The 16,053-nt window shown below is 31.6% G+C and overlaps 1 protein-coding gene across 2 annotated transcripts; it reads left to right on the top strand.

The window, feature by feature from the left end:
- Nucleotides 1-12,601: 12,601 nt before the first annotated feature.
- Nucleotides 12,602-16,053, top strand: LOC120155366 (homeobox protein BEL1 homolog). Of its 2 annotated transcripts, XM_039166940.1 has the most exons (6): nucleotides 12,602-12,905; nucleotides 13,138-13,747; nucleotides 13,793-14,031; nucleotides 14,248-14,630; nucleotides 15,012-15,072; nucleotides 15,234-16,053. In XM_039166940.1, the coding sequence occupies exons 2-6, from the start codon at nucleotides 13,204-13,206 to the stop codon at nucleotides 15,867-15,869; spliced, it is 1,863 nt and encodes a 620-aa protein (XP_039022871.1). In that variant the 5' UTR covers nucleotides 12,602-12,905; nucleotides 13,138-13,203; the 3' UTR covers nucleotides 15,870-16,053. The 2 variants fall into 2 exon arrangements, with proteins under 2 accessions (XP_039022871.1, XP_039022870.1); XM_039166939.1 differs by having other exon boundaries at nucleotides 13,138-14,031.

Raw genomic sequence — 16,053 nt, 5'->3', positions numbered from 1 at the left:
ACCCGGGTATATAGGTTTGGAATAGCTTGTCCCCTGTAATATTTGCAGGCAAAATATACTTTCCCTAAACGAGGATTTTGGTTTTGATTGTTAAGAGAAGATACTGCCTTGTATATTGAATCAATGGATCTCAAGAGCACTTGAATTGGAGAAATTATTTCATGGACCCATATTATTCACGCGCATAAAATTTTATTTTCTAAGTCAGTTTATATATTAATGCATTTCAAAATTAAATCTAAATTTAAGCATTGTTTTTTGTGTCTTCATTAATACATATCAAAAAAACTTTTCCAAATTATCTTCACTCTTCCTAAAGTTTCTCTTTTTTTTCATGGCTTCCTAGACGTTTCCAAAAAGCTTTGTATTAGTGTCAATGGCGCTGTTGCTACCATCAAACCCTCGATACAAACAAGAAATAACTTTGATATTTTCATGAACATTTATTCTGTAATTTTTTTTATACAAAGTTGGTCATAACTATATTTTACACAATTCACCTTTAGCATTCAACAAATAATGTATACAGATTCATCGTATGGTAAAACTAATGGAGTACTCAAAGTGCAAGTTTCGAGCCAATTCAAATGCATAAATATTCGCAATATCGTATCAATTTTAAGTTTCATAGTCAAGGCTCTTAACTTTGTGGTCGTGGGATCGAGTCCCACGGTGGGTAATTCATAATTCTGACTGTCGGAGGTCTTCCACGGAAGCTGCTCTCAACCCGTTGAGGGCAGCCTACTATCTTACCTCCCCTCATCCCATTATATTTATATATATATATATATGGGAATAGGGTCACTAATAATCAATGTTTTCAAAACCGGACCGGACATTGAACCGGTGAAGGTACTGGTTCAACCGGGTTCAACCGCGGTTCAACCGCGGTTCAACCGGATTTTATATAAAATAATATTTTTTTTTAATTTTACATAATATTCAAAACAATATTAATATATATGTAACACTTTTTTTAAGTTTACAATATTAAAAGGTATAAAAATATCACAAGTCATAACATGTATAAATGAAAAACCATAAAATCAAGTGAAACAAAATGATTCAAATCAACTACAACATAATATTTAAGGTAAAACATATTAAATAATAAATATAATTATATAACTATAATAAAAATAAAATAAAATTGGGGTTTAAAAAATCATAACAAATGATGTCATTTGGTTTAATTGTTTAAAAAAAAAACAATCCCACATGGCTAAGAAACATAGAAGAGCATCCCAACTTACTTCTATAAATAATAGAGGTAATTTGATATTCAAAATCATGGAACCTTTTAGTGAGCACAAATCGAACTATTCTTTCGCTTCAATTAAGCTCAAATTTTAGGCTTCAATTGAACTTCTAAATTTTTTTTTTGAGTTCGAGCCTTTTCAATTTCAAGTTTTAATATTATATTTCGAGTTGATAATTTTTAGCTCGTGAGTTTTTGAGTCGAGTTGAGTTTACTTTTAAAGTTTTCGAGTTCGAGTCGAGCTCAACAATACTCGAATTTGACTCGACTCGTTGACCAAACGACGTCGTTTGGTTTAATTTTTTTTTAAGAAAAAAAGTGAACTGGCGGTTCAAACCGGTTTGATCGGTTTTCAGCCGGTTCACCCCGATTCTCCTGGTTTTCAGTCGGTTCTTTACTAGTTCTATACTAATCCGGTTTTGGGAGTTAACCAGACCGGACAGGCCACCGGTTCACGGTTCAACCGGTCGAACCGGCCGATCCGGTCCGGTTTTAATAACATTGCTAATAATAGTATTTTTTAAAATATCAAGATTATCCGTCAACTAACTATTGATTTTATTCCTATACATGAATGTCATTATTATAATATAACATGGTAATCTTTAGTTTTCGGAAGCCATGAAACCTTGATGAATTTGAGGGTAAAAAGAAAGACTTTAGAGGAAGAAGAAGAATTTGAATAACATGAAGTAATAAAACTTGGTTGAAGGAATGTAATTTCTTTTTATCTGTGTTAACGAAAGTCCTAAAAATAATGCTTAAATTTAAACTTAATGTTGATCTTTATTAATGAAAAAAATGATTTGAAAAATAAAATCCATGTGTGTGAACGACATGGAAAAAAAGATTGTTGTGTATCTTTCTAATTAGTTGAGACCGTTAATGATGTGATGGAAAGGGTTCATAAAATAATTTCTCCTTGGATTGAGAGTTTATATATTAATATATTGAATAATAGCTTGTTCATTACTTTTTTATAATTAAAAATTAAATGTTGTTACCTTTATATTTAAACATTCTAATAAATTGTTCACATTATTATTATTTTTAACCGATAAAAAAATATAAAGTTTTAGCCGATAACACCTTTTTATAGTTATTTTTTTTTTTTGGCCTTCATCAATGCCAACTCAATTTAATGACGTTCCCGTGACATTGCCCTACCTTAGGTTTTGTATATATGTTAGGTACCATTTCATTAAATCTTTGACAGATGTTTAAGGGTAAAATTATTATAGAAGTCCCTGTATTTAGATATAGTTATGGGTCGGATATATTTATAGGCTTCAACATAAATTACCACACAGCTCAGACATGCTTGATCACGCACATCTCTGCCCTAAAGTCATTTTGTTTGCTCGTAAATTTCATATAAAAAATAATTTTCATAGACTATATCTTAACCCATTTCATAGGTTAAAAAAATGAAAAAAAAAACAGTGTATTAGTCCACACAGATGGTTAATAATTAAAAGTTTTACCTTGTCCCTTGTGGGCCACTTCCCCCCCCCCCCAAAATCAATTTTTTTATCATTTGGGAAAATCTTCTATTTAGGACTTCAAATTTTAATTTATTTTGATCTTACCCCCATTTTCTATTGTTAATTATACCTTCCCCTTGAACTAAAAATCCTGACACTTTGCCCCCTTGAACTAAATCATGGCTCCGTCCCCGGAGATAAGGCTGATTATCTAGCAGTAAACCAGATTGCTGACAAAAGAAGTATCGATGTTTTGGAGGTTAAATTAGTGAGTTATTTAAGGAATCATAATCTCCTCAGTTTCTGCCATGGTTTGGCATATGCTCCCGGGATGACCTCAAAAGTAAAACACCAAGCTCTTGTTTATGTTAATTGTTAAGATTCTCTGCAAAAACAAACAAAAGATGAAATTAGGTTTATGATCGTTGTAACGTAATATTTGTAAAAATTTGATAAATCTAATAATATTTCTGTATCTTTTGAAAGTTTAGTGAATAGAACAATCGTTTGAACATAGTTCAACAACATTGGTAAACTTTACCTATAAATGAAATATCTTTGAATAGGTCATGAATAAGGGACGGGTATAGTCAAGTTGAGCTGGATTTTTGATCGATTTGAACTTGACTTGAGTCTTATATTTATTCAATTGTCACCTGCCCTGATTTGGATTCAGGGAGACTTCACCCGACTTTAAACATGATCCAATTTGTAGGATAAAAACTCACACCCCACCGATCTGACATAAATATATATAAATTCATATCTAACCCTAATCATGAATGTATTCTGAATGAAACCTAGAAAACAAAATAGTAGCAAACTAATCATAAATATATATTGTTTATTATGTTGTATACATGCATACGTGCAATGTATCTAATTTATAATATGGAGAAAAAAATGAGCTCAACCTGTGTGTAAACTATATGGAAAACACAGAAATGTCAAAGAAAATATTAATAAGGTATCTTTAATTAATTCCCTTTTATTGACAGATAATCCTCACTTGAGACCAAAAAAGAAGAGAGCCAGCGTAATCTATTTTTATTTTAATATTTAAACATTTTTAATGTATTTTACTTGTTTTTTTTTTCTGGGTTTGTCAGTTGCGTCGAACTCATGTCTTGTCGGTGACTTGTTCCGTGTTAGCTAAGGAGAAGAAGATGATTCGTCAAAAATACTTTTATTAAATTATATTTTTATTAAAAATATAATTATTTCAAGAATCTTTGTTTATTTATGATTGGAACACTTAATTTATATAAATTTACATATTCATCCCAACGACAATCATCATAATCAACTGTCGACGATCCTATTCATTGTCAGAAGATCATTTTTTTCAACCTCAGCTTTAAATTCTAGTTTACCCAATCTCCATCGATTTTTAGTTGATTTACAAACACTCCTCTTCCACCTTTTTTTATTTTGAAAGAAAATAGCGCCTCGTTAAAAACTCATAATCGACAATAAATACAAGGTTCAACGTCAAAAAACAAAAAGAGAAAAAGAGTACCAAGAATATGTATTATAAATCAAACATCATAATGTTCTTACAACATAGGAATAATACCAGAAAAAAAAGCAACCAAACTTAAGCAAAATCAACACAACCAAGGAAGGTAGCAGTCTGCATCCACTAGACTACAACATACCAGAAACAGAAGTTTGACTTTCAAAGCAAGAAAGTTATCCCCAAGATACTGGGTAAAGAGAGAACCAAGGAGTTCAAGAAAGCAATCGGTAAAACCAAAACACCACCGAGGAGAAGACCGAAACAGCCAACACGAAAAGCACTCTAATAAATAAGCAAAGCTGCAACTTATGAAACATAAAATGTATAGCTTTAACCATCCGATAAAAAAAATCCAGAATAAACCATAGCTTATACCTCACAGGGAATCATAGATGTTGGAAGAGGAAATTCCGTATAGCAACCTTTATAAACAACCTTAAATTCACCTTCACCCAAAAGATTACGGTCTAAAAAATATTCGTAATCTCAATTAATTCTTCATATGTAAATAAAATAATGACTTTAAATTGCTTAAACTGCCGGGTTTTGTCATCATTGGTGGTGACTATACAAAATCACTTCCGAAACTAGTTCCAATAAGAAGAGTTGAACACTGTGTCTTTGTATAGGATGAATTTATTAGCATGTACCATTGATCAAAACAGGAGCTCCAATTATATATAAATTAAAAATTATTTATAATTACCTAAGGAATTGAATAAACTAATATGCAGCTGTGAAAAAATATACATGATTTTGGGAAGAGCTTAGTGGGAATGGCATTACATAACCACATGTAAGTAACACAATTTTTCGGCAATGAATAGGATCGTCGACGGTTAGTTTGATGGTTGTTATTGAGATGAATATGTAAATTTATATAAATTAAGTGTTTCAATCCTAAAATAATTATATTTTTTAATAAAAAATATAAATTAATTATATTCTTACTAAAATTTAACTTAAATAATAACAAATGATTAATTGTGGACAAGTCATTATACTTTTTTTAATATTTATTTAATAAGGATAGTTTAGTAAATGGCGTGTATCAGGGTATCGCATTAGTGGTATTTCGGCCTCCAATATAAATTCTTTCCTCCATTCCTATATACAATTCTAATAATGGTATTCGCAATATCACAAAAACAATTTGCTACATATCAGTTTAAATTTTAAGGGCTAATTAATTTAAATTTTATATAATTTTAATATTTAAAAATAATAGTGACTACATATATTTAAATAATATTTTTATGATTTTTTTTTGTAAATATAGAAACGATTTTAACTTTAAGAATGATGGAGAGATGACATTATTTGAAGATATATATTTTAAGTCCCACACTTTAACATTTTTTTCCATCTAACTAATCTCTTTTATTGGGAAATTAAATTAAATTATCTGCCATATTATACATTATGTTGTTGTCACATAGTATATATAAATTATTTAATTCGATTTTAATTTTTTTTTGAAATTTTAAAAAAAATAAAAAAGTATTTTAAATTATAAAAATTAAAAAATGACACATTATAAAAAAGTTCAAAAAAGTTAATAAAATTTATCATTAACATTAGTAAAAAATACAATGATTTTTTTTATTTATAAAAATACGTAAGATCAAAATCATATTAAATGTTATCTCTTATATATATATTATGTTACTTTTATATTATTTAATTTTTTGGTTAGTAAATTTTAATAAAACTTTGACAAAAACGCCTAACAAAAATATAACCGCGGGGGAGTTGTTGAGATTGGAGTCCGTATGATTCCAAATACAAATGGGCCCTACATTTAGAATATAATTTCAAGGCAACTATCTTATCTCTTTCATTAAGCAATAACGGTCTCAATGAAAAAATCTCATGGAATCTGTACCTCCGCGGCTAAGTTTTTGGCAGCACACATCCCATTTCATTATTAATACATTAGTTTTTATTATTATTATTAAAAATAAAGTTAATTTTTGCCTTTTCCAAATTTTAAAATACTCCGGGAGTATTTTGGAAAAGCATAACGCACACTTTTTAGGCTGCCAAAAGAATTAATAATATTAAGGGTAAACAACATCATACGTAACTGAATTTTAGATTATCGCTTATATTATTAAACTTTTAATGTTTTAATTATGATACTAAATTTTGGTGGAGATTGATTTTAAGGTATGTCGTTTGTCCTCTTAAAATAATATTTATCATCGTTTTAATTTTCGAATAAATATTTCAAACTCCTCGAATATGAAAAAAAACTTCAAACCTATAAAAATGATGAGTTTTTTTTTTGTTTAAATTTATCGAATTTAGGTGGATTTCGTGAAAAAAACAATCCTAAGATAAGAAAAATAAGTGAAATACGAACGTTTTGATATCAATTTGTGGTAATTCACTACTACGGCCAGAAAAGTACAATGCCAAAAAGTGAATTGTTTAAAAATTTAGTGGCAAAAACGAAATCTAGTAAACTAGCGATAGTGTTTTAGCCATTAATAATTGTATCAAAACAATGTCGTATTCTCCATATCATCACGTTATTTGGATTTCAACCGTTCAATAACATAATTGAAGTCAAAATCAAAGTTTAATATCATAATTGAGATTTTTTTTAAAAATAATAATATAAATGATACACCATTTATAAGATACTATTTTGTTGAGTCCTCTAACTATTAAAAGTTTCAAAATGGTCCTCCGATTATAGGGAGTTGTTTTGTTAAGTCCCTCAACTATTAAAAGTTACAAAATGGTCACTCGACTATTTATTATGTTCCAAACTCATCCTTTTTCGTTAAAAAAATAACGATCGTCTGAGCTGAACGTTAACATGTTGATTGAAATATGACACTCATTTGAGATTATGATATCAAATTTTATCATATCCCATTCAGCAAGTTAACTTCCAGCTCCGACTGTCATTAATTTATTAACGAAAAATGTTGAATTTGGAACATAATGAATAGTCAGGTGATTCATTTAATAGTTGATGGACTCAACAAAGCAACTCCTTATAGTCGAGGGACCATTTTATAATTTTTAATAGTTAGAAGACTCAACAAAATAATATCTTATAGTTAGGGGATCATTTGTGTACTTTACCCAATTTAATAATATCTAATATAATTTACGCTAATATTAATAATCACAAATGATAGTATATTGGTGATGCCGGTATGCCTACGCAGAATACCAAAAAAAATGATTCGGACTAAATCATTTCAAAACAATTATTTCTTATTTTGATGTTTTTAATATATTATTTATTTATTTATTTACATTAATCCCTTGGAAAGCATAATTGACAGCCAAAAGCTAGCAGACAGATAACTTGAGAGTCAGACAAATTTATTTTTTAAAAATAGTTTTTTTTCTTGGTTTTATATTATTGTTTATTACCAAACCGCGTGCAGTAACTTGCATTGTTTACAATTTGATTGGTGTGATGAATATGTAACCAAATCAAACTCTCTGATGTCTTAATTTTCTAGATTGGATGAGTTACTTATGCTCATGGGGCCATATAGATGGTCGAAATTGTAGTGAGCAGTGATGATCCTAAAGATTTGTTATTCTCTTTTTCTATTTTTTTTAAAAAATTATGGATTGAAATATAAAAAATCAAAGACTTATGAATGGGGGGTAAAGGTCCGACATGAAATGAAAAACAATTATTTTAACTCTCATCACAATTTATAAATTGGACCACCAAAGAACATTTTTCTTCTTTCCTTTTTTGCATGTGGGTGCATTTCGTGGTCTGTTTTGGTCGCACATTTGTTGTGACAAATTGGAATTTCTCCCACAAATGTGGGACTAAAAGATAAAAAAGGAATAAAGATATATTATCCATGTGATTTATATGATATTTTAGATCTGATTATATAGTAATAACAAAATAACGAATAAATTGCGTTTCAATTTTATCGAAATAGTTCTTATTTGGTTAAAAAATAATGATTATTTAATGGTTAAATTAATTGGTGACATGACACATATATATGATTTTGAATATTGACGTGATGTTTTTACATGTAATCAATATTTTACGTTAAAATTATATTTTATTAGTGAGATAAATTAGAAACTAGTAAAATAATGATTTTGTATAAATCAATTTATTTCAGTGGTTAAAGGAATAGTTGTTTTTCTTAGAGATCATCGGGTACGAGTACCGGTGACTACAAGGGTGATTGAGTGCTCCTTGTAAAATGATTAAGAGTACTTATAACATATACTACTTTGGGATCACATTTAGCTTAATCAGGAAAAAAAGATTTTTTTGTCTATCCGCTAAACTAAGCTGCAAACTTGTTATAAAATTGATAAAAATATCATTTAAGTTAAACCGTGATTAAAATGAATTAAATATATATTCATAAAAACACATTAATTATAACTCAATAAATAATTCCCATTCAAATAACAACGAATTTTAACATTATATCCTAAGTTAAAATCATTGTTATTTTCAACAAAACTTGTTTACTAGAACAAAAGTAGCAACACCCAGTACCATCTTTGATTGAGCAACCAAGTGTATGGTGGAAACGAATTTGTTCCACTCAATAAAAACAAAGAAACCACGACATACACGTGCAAGAAAATGTAGGTGACCCTAAAGCTTCCTTTCCTCCATGAATAATTAAATTATTGCATTTGGGGTGGACGACCCTACCACTCCAAGGTATAAAATTACTACAGAATGTACCACTGCAAGTGATATTTCATCTTACTGCTGCAAAGAGTTGACCCTTGTCGGCTGCTAATGCTCCCGAAAACAACACTCGTTACTAATTTACACTAAAGTTATCTTTTTCGTTGAAATTAATTAAGCCTATGGTACATATATATTAATAAGATCACATCATTTCTGATATCAGTTATCAGTCAACGACACATAAATAGCTTCACAAACAGTTCCTAGAGACCCTAGTCTTTTTGTTCATTATTCCAATGTTGGCTTTGTCTCCGACCAACAGTTTTTAGGTCCAATGCTTATTGTGCAAGTTAGTCACGCCTAATGTTTTGGTATAAAAATATTTTCACTCGTCTTCAATAATATTTGATATATTAATAGTATATAAAAATGTATTTATTTATGATAATATTAAAATTATGATGACTAGAGATAATTCATTAATATTAATTTATAATAGAATTATTGTCGTTCAATATTGTCTGATTCTTATAAAAAAAAAAGAGCTCGAGAAGAAGTCATTTTTCAATATTTACTGGGAGATTTTATTGTAATATTTACATTCATTTATTGTTAGTGTCAGGTCTAAGATAATGGTTATTATTTGTAGATTCATATATTCAATTTAACTATCAAATAATATACTTGATTATGACAAATTACACAAACGTGTCAAAAATCATGTTAATAACTCATTTGTTGTCTAAAAAAAGGTGATATTCCAAAAGTTTAAATATATCTTTCAAAAGATTTCAAAAATCTCAACGTTTGTTGCAGATGAAAGTGTAATTAGAAATATTCTCTAAAAGAGATTTAAAAAATGTATAATAATATTTTGAATATAATTTTAAAATGTCACTTATTAAAGACCAGCTCCTAAGGCCATTCCACTAATGAATCGGTCCCAAACAATAATTAAAAGTAATCGTTGTGATTCTATGCTTTAAGACCGCGGTGGTTGATGATTATGGCTTTAACAGAAGATGACATATCCGGACAAACCAGTGTAGCCACAGTGGTCAGGCTGCCGCTGAAAACCCTATAACAAAATATGTATTCAACTCACATTTAGGTACTGTCTAGCTTAGGTATAGGATGGTCCAATAATCATGGATTTGCTTATAAAAGAATTTTGGGGAAAGGGTCAATGGATGGACCACCCTATAAAGTTCTTTTACAAGTTTCAAAAAGAAAAAGAAAGAAACTAATCCCAAAAGTGTGTTCGTGCTTCAGACGTACAACCAGACCACTCCCAGGTTATCTTTTCTACAATTTATGGTTATCTTTTCTACAATTTATACTGCCTCTCACCTTCCCCCGTCTATTCTGGGCTGCTCCTTCAATCATTCGTACGTTTTCTCATTGCTTTTGTGTGTAAAATTAGTAGTAAAAGAAACTCTATCTTTGCATGAATCAAACTCCCTCATTTATTATAAAGATTTGTTATCTTTAGAAATTTTAGTTAAAACACTAAAGATTACAAGAGTTGAGTTCTTATTATCAAATAATTATGAATCTTTAGAATAGATGTTATCTTATGATAACTCTAAATTACTAAAAGAAAACCCTTATCCTTTGTCTCATAGTGTAATGATATTAAAGGTAAAGTACATTCTTTTACGATCTTTGTCTATCATTTAATTGAACTTTTTTCTTATGTTTCACTTATTTTATAAAATGAAAAACCAGTTTATTCTTTGGATAGCGCTCTAATCTAATATACATAGAATCAACTATTGAATTTGATTTTGATATTGCTGTTAAACGCATGTCATATTTAGAGGTACTTGATCATATTTATCCCAAAATGATTGATTAGGGTTTCAATCTTAATAAGTTCTTTTGAGTTTCAAGACTGTGCCTACTGCCCGAGTTGCTATTGGTTGAAGCTGTGTTTTGTGTTTGGATTTAAGTGTCTGTTTTAGCTGTTTTTACCTGACACGTTCTTCATTATTTGCTTATATTGTGTATTAAATTTAGGTATTAATAAAAATCTAAGTACTCTTTTGTTCTTTCTGCTGTTCAAGATTGTGCTTCGACTTGATTTTAATTGTAAAAGAAGTTTTTAATGAGGGTCTTTTTTATTTCTTGAAAGAAGAAAAATTTAAGGCTTGTAGGTGAAGATCTACTGGAAGTTACGTAAGGCAAAAGGAGCTTAAAGTTTCTTTCTTTTTGGTGGTTTCCTTATTCTTTTTTCACGGTGGGAACTGGGAAGTGACAATTGACGAAGTGTGATGAAGATGAAGTCAGACGGGTCATGAGTGACTGAACCTTGGAAATGGGGGGTTAGTTGCTAACATGCGCAGTGGGGATTCGCGGAGCTGACGTCGGCAATGGGTTTTTTTTTTAGGGTAAGAGTTAGAGTTTGCAAGCGGCGGAGAAAGCTTCTCCCGTAGGACCACCTGTTTTTAACGGACCAAAAATTAGTGTGTTTTTTATGCACTCGTTCTTTGTTTTCCCTTTTCCCACTCTCAGCTCCTCGCGCGTGCGTTAGGGACATCATCGCTTTTTCATTACAAAACATTTCGTGTTTTTTAGATGTTGGTTGTAGCTGTTTTGAAATTATTTATTAATCGATGACCGAAAATTGCCTGAAAATGAAACATTTTTAATAGTTGAGTTTGTATTTACTATTTGATACATTGTGTAAAATCATTAAGAATTAAATATTTAAAACATTGTCAACAATACTCAAATAATGCCAATGATATAAGAGAACAACTCCAATTATTAGGGCACGATAACAATTTTTGGTAAAAATAATACTCTTAGATTTCGTTAAATTTTAAAATTAAATAAATTTATTTAAATAAATTATAATTATCATTAATTCGTAAATAAGAAATTTGAAAATAATTATTCATAAATATCATATTATCTATTAATTTTATTTAATTTTAATTAATATCATAATAAATTTGATCTATAATATTTATTATTTATAATGACAACTCAATAATAATAATTTCAAATCTCGAAGAAGGATGGAATGTGAAATTGAGTGAGCTTGACAAGCTTAAGGGTGCGCGTATATTAAAGCATACGCTCCGATAATCAGAAATAAACAAGGAAATATAATAAAAACATATTAAAAGGAAAATATAAAATTTATTTTTTAAAGAAAAGCAAGAAAAAAAAGATGCGGTCCCACCCCATTGCAAATGGACTGTACATTAATAGAACAAATTAATTAAAATTATAATTAAAATTAGATGGGGAATACTTGGACCACTTCCCACCCTCCAATATCATAATATCTCATTTGATCAATGATCTAAATATATTAGTTCTAATTTTTATATAATTAATAAGATACCATGCTTTAATCGATAATATATTTTACTTATAAATATTTTTTATGATTAAAAAAAATAAAAAAGGAGGTGACGAGGTCAAATGTATTTTTTAAAAATTAATTCATTTAACGCATTAAAAATGATGAAAAATATAATATTTTTTGTTTGTTCATTATTGGTAGCTAATAACATTGTTTTTTTATTAGAATTTTAAACATTGTTGAATAGTATTTTCCGTGTAATTCTTTAATTGTTTGGTTATGAAATAATTGAGGGGATTTTTCATAGTTGGATGTGTATTTTGGATGTATTTTTACATCATAATGCATTGATGACCAACTTGAGCTAGAGAGATATAGATAGAAGGGAAAGAGAGGGAAGAAAAAGGCAAACCATGTTGAGAAAATAGAGAGAGAAAGAGGAGAATATATGAGATAATGAGAAACTATGATAATGGCTATATACAAGGGTCGTCATCACCTCTATATCTGAGCTTCTATTTCTAAATAATATATATGTCTTTCTTCCTAGGTTTGTATTTTCATGGCAGACCATGTTGGCCATCAGCTCCTCTTGTTCGCCATCCATGTTCTTTCTTTCTTTCTTCCTGTTGATTCTTTAACAGCATAGTTTCAGCTTGTTCCCATAACCGGTAAGGCCTCCCTCTTGCATTAAAGTTTGGTCTAAAAGAAGAAAAAATGAAAAGCCAAAGCTTTCTCTTTTTGTTTGTTTGTATGATCAAAAGGGTTTTTTTTTTTTGAAGTCTCATAAATTTTGTTTACAAAAGATTGATCTTTTGTTTATCAGCTTTAATTGTTGTTGTTGTTTTTATGGTTTCCCTTTGTTCTTGGAGTGGATCTTGATGGAGTTATTGATGGCTGCAGAATCAGTATCTGAGAAGCTGGTGAGCAAAAGAAGCATAAACAAAGGAACAGCAAAGTTGGATTTAAATGGCTGGAGAGCTGTGTGAAGATAAATTAAGGAATATTGTCTCGTCTACTGGTTTTTGTTACTCGGATGTTTCATCTGGTAACTCGACCATGCAAACTCATATGGCGAGTCAGATCCATGGGTTTGAATCCAACCCAGAGATGTTTAATTTGACAACAGGCATGGAGATGATAGGGTTTTCCAAGCAAGGTGACACCAACATGGCTATGTGGAAAGGGTTCTTCAACAAACATGGGAACAACACATCAGGCCCTTCTTCTTCTTCTTCCAAGGCGGTCAATGAGTCAACCACCGATTTCTATCAACATGAGTTTCACAAGCCCGAGTTCACAACTGGGTCAGAGAATCTGATAGTTGGACCAGAGCCATCTACTTGGCAAGAAAACAGGTTGCTTGTTGATGATTCTTCTTTGAGGTGTGTGATTCCTTGTGAAGGAAACGAGAGGCCAAGTCAAGGTCTTTCACTCTCTCTTTCATCGAGTAATCCTACTAGTCTCGGGTTGCAGTCTTTTGAACTCAGGCAAACCAGCCATGGTAATCATGACCAGACTGTTGGTTTCTTTGAAAAGCCTGCAAATTTGCACCGTCAAGGGCAGTTCCAACTGAGGAGTTCAAAGTACTTGGATCCTGCTAAGGAACTTCTGAATGAGTTTTGCAGCCTGGGAGTAAAGCAGTGTGATATTTCAAAGCAAAAACAGACCCGTAAGAACAAACAGTGGGATGATGATGATGATGGAGCTAATTCTTCAAGGAAGCAATCCCTATATTCCCTTGACTACTCCGAGTTGCAGAGAAGAAAAACCAAGATGCTTTCAATGCTTGAAGAGGTATGGAGTTTTGAAAATTTTATTGTGTGGTAGATTGAAATGGAGGGGTCTCAGTCTCACCATTTAATGCCCGCCACATCGTGACAATTCTTGCTTTTCATTTTCATGTCAGCATATGTTTCATCTGCCTATGTATTACATGCTGTAACTCTCTTTTCTTTTCATCAAACATGTACGAACACAAAATTCAACTCATTGTCGTGCATATTTATTTAGGTGGATAGAAGATACAAGGTTTACTGTGATCAAATGAAAGCCGTTGCATCTTCGTTCGAAGCGGTAGCTGGCACCGGGGCTGCATCGGTCTACTCGGCGTTAGCCTCTAAGGCCATGTCGAGACATTTCAGATGCTTAAGAGATGGGATCGTGAGACAGATTCAGGCCACGAGGAAGGCCATGGGAGAAAAAGACACGGTTGCACCGGGCACAACGAAAGGCGAAACACCGAGGCTAAGGATCCTGGATCAAGCTTTGAGGCAACAAAGGACATTTCAACAAATGAGCATGATGGAGAGTCATCCATGGAGACCCCAGAGAGGTCTACCGGAAAGATCTGTTTCCGTTCTCCGAGCTTGGCTGTTCGAGCATTTTCTTCACCCGTAAACGTCCCTCGCCTCCCTTTATACGTAAAACACAAACTAGATTTCGCGGGATACCCAATGCTTTCCACCATGAAAAAAGAAAACAAACCCATGCAGAGTTGTTTACAATAGTGCAAGTTTTTCCTTAATGCTGAGTCTCAATCATTTTGCTTCCAAAAGCAAATGCATTCTTTGTTAGTTTCTACCCATCACCATTCAGATTCCACATGTTAGTTTTTTTTTTTTACAATCATTTAGTCAGCTTCTCTGTGTTATTTTTATGTGCATTTGATTGTATGTAGGACCCATCTTTCCCTCACAAACAAGTAACTCAAAAATTAGTATCCATGGCGGCAAAGTTTCAATACTAAACTATATCTCCATGAATGAAACTTGCAGGTATCCGAGTGATGTTGATAAACATATTTTAGCCCGCCAAACCGGCCTCTCAAGAAGCCAGGCATGTCCACATCCCTCACTATATCATATGTATATTTATATTCTCAATGGAGAATATCTTCTCGGGATCTTTAGTTTATTATACTCACATGCAACTATGTCACATTATATATATATATATATATAGATGATGGATTTTGCTTTTTACTCATATTCCAATAGGTATCCAACTGGTTCATTAATGCTAGAGTGAGGCTATGGAAACCAATGGTGGAAGAAATGTACATGGAAGAAACAAAGGAACACGATAACAACATGGTCTCCTCAGATAATGGTGTTACTGACGGTGATGATGATAATGGCCGGTTAATTATTCCACTCGCCGATCAGAAACCCACCCCGGACCAGCTCGTTCGAGTTGACTCGGAATGTCTGTCTTCCATCATCACTAACCCTGATAAAAACGATCCGAGAAGTGCCAAAACCGTCGAAAACCAGCAATTGCATCATTATCAGCAGCAGCAACAACAAAGTTTCGGATCCTATGGTGCCATGGAATGGGACTTCGCATCCTACGGTCATCACGCGGCGTGCCGGGTACCGCTTCACAACGCTAATCAAAGTTTCAACGGCGGCGGCGGTGGCGGAGGTGTGTCGTTGACGTTAGGGTTGCAACAACATGGTGGGAATGGGTTGAGCGTAGCCTTCTCTCCCGTATCACAAAATTCACTGTTTTACCCTAGAGACCAAATGGAAGACATTCAACCGGTGCAGTACTCGCTTGTAGACGGAGAGGGACAGCATTTGCCTTACAGGAACTTGATGGGGGCACAACTGCTTCATGATTTGGCCGGATAAATTGATGGAAATGGCAGTAGATAAGTAGTTTAGCAGGTGGCATAGATAAAAAACACTGAATACATATATTATATATATACATAATGCTACACTTTTGTTCAATGGCTGGTGGCTCTTTCCAATTTTAAGAACATATTTATTTTAATTTGCAAGGTTTAATTTGGGATTTTTCCAATTATTGATT

This window comes from Hibiscus syriacus, unplaced genomic scaffold (genome assembly GCF_006381635.1).
Source record: "Hibiscus syriacus cultivar Baekdansim isolate YM2019G1 unplaced genomic scaffold, ASM638163v2 tig00111166_pilon, whole genome shotgun sequence".
Taxonomy (NCBI): Eukaryota; Viridiplantae; Streptophyta; class Magnoliopsida; order Malvales; family Malvaceae; genus Hibiscus; species Hibiscus syriacus.
Note: the sequence above shows the minus strand (reverse complement) of the source record. Positions and strands in the feature narration are given on the sequence as shown.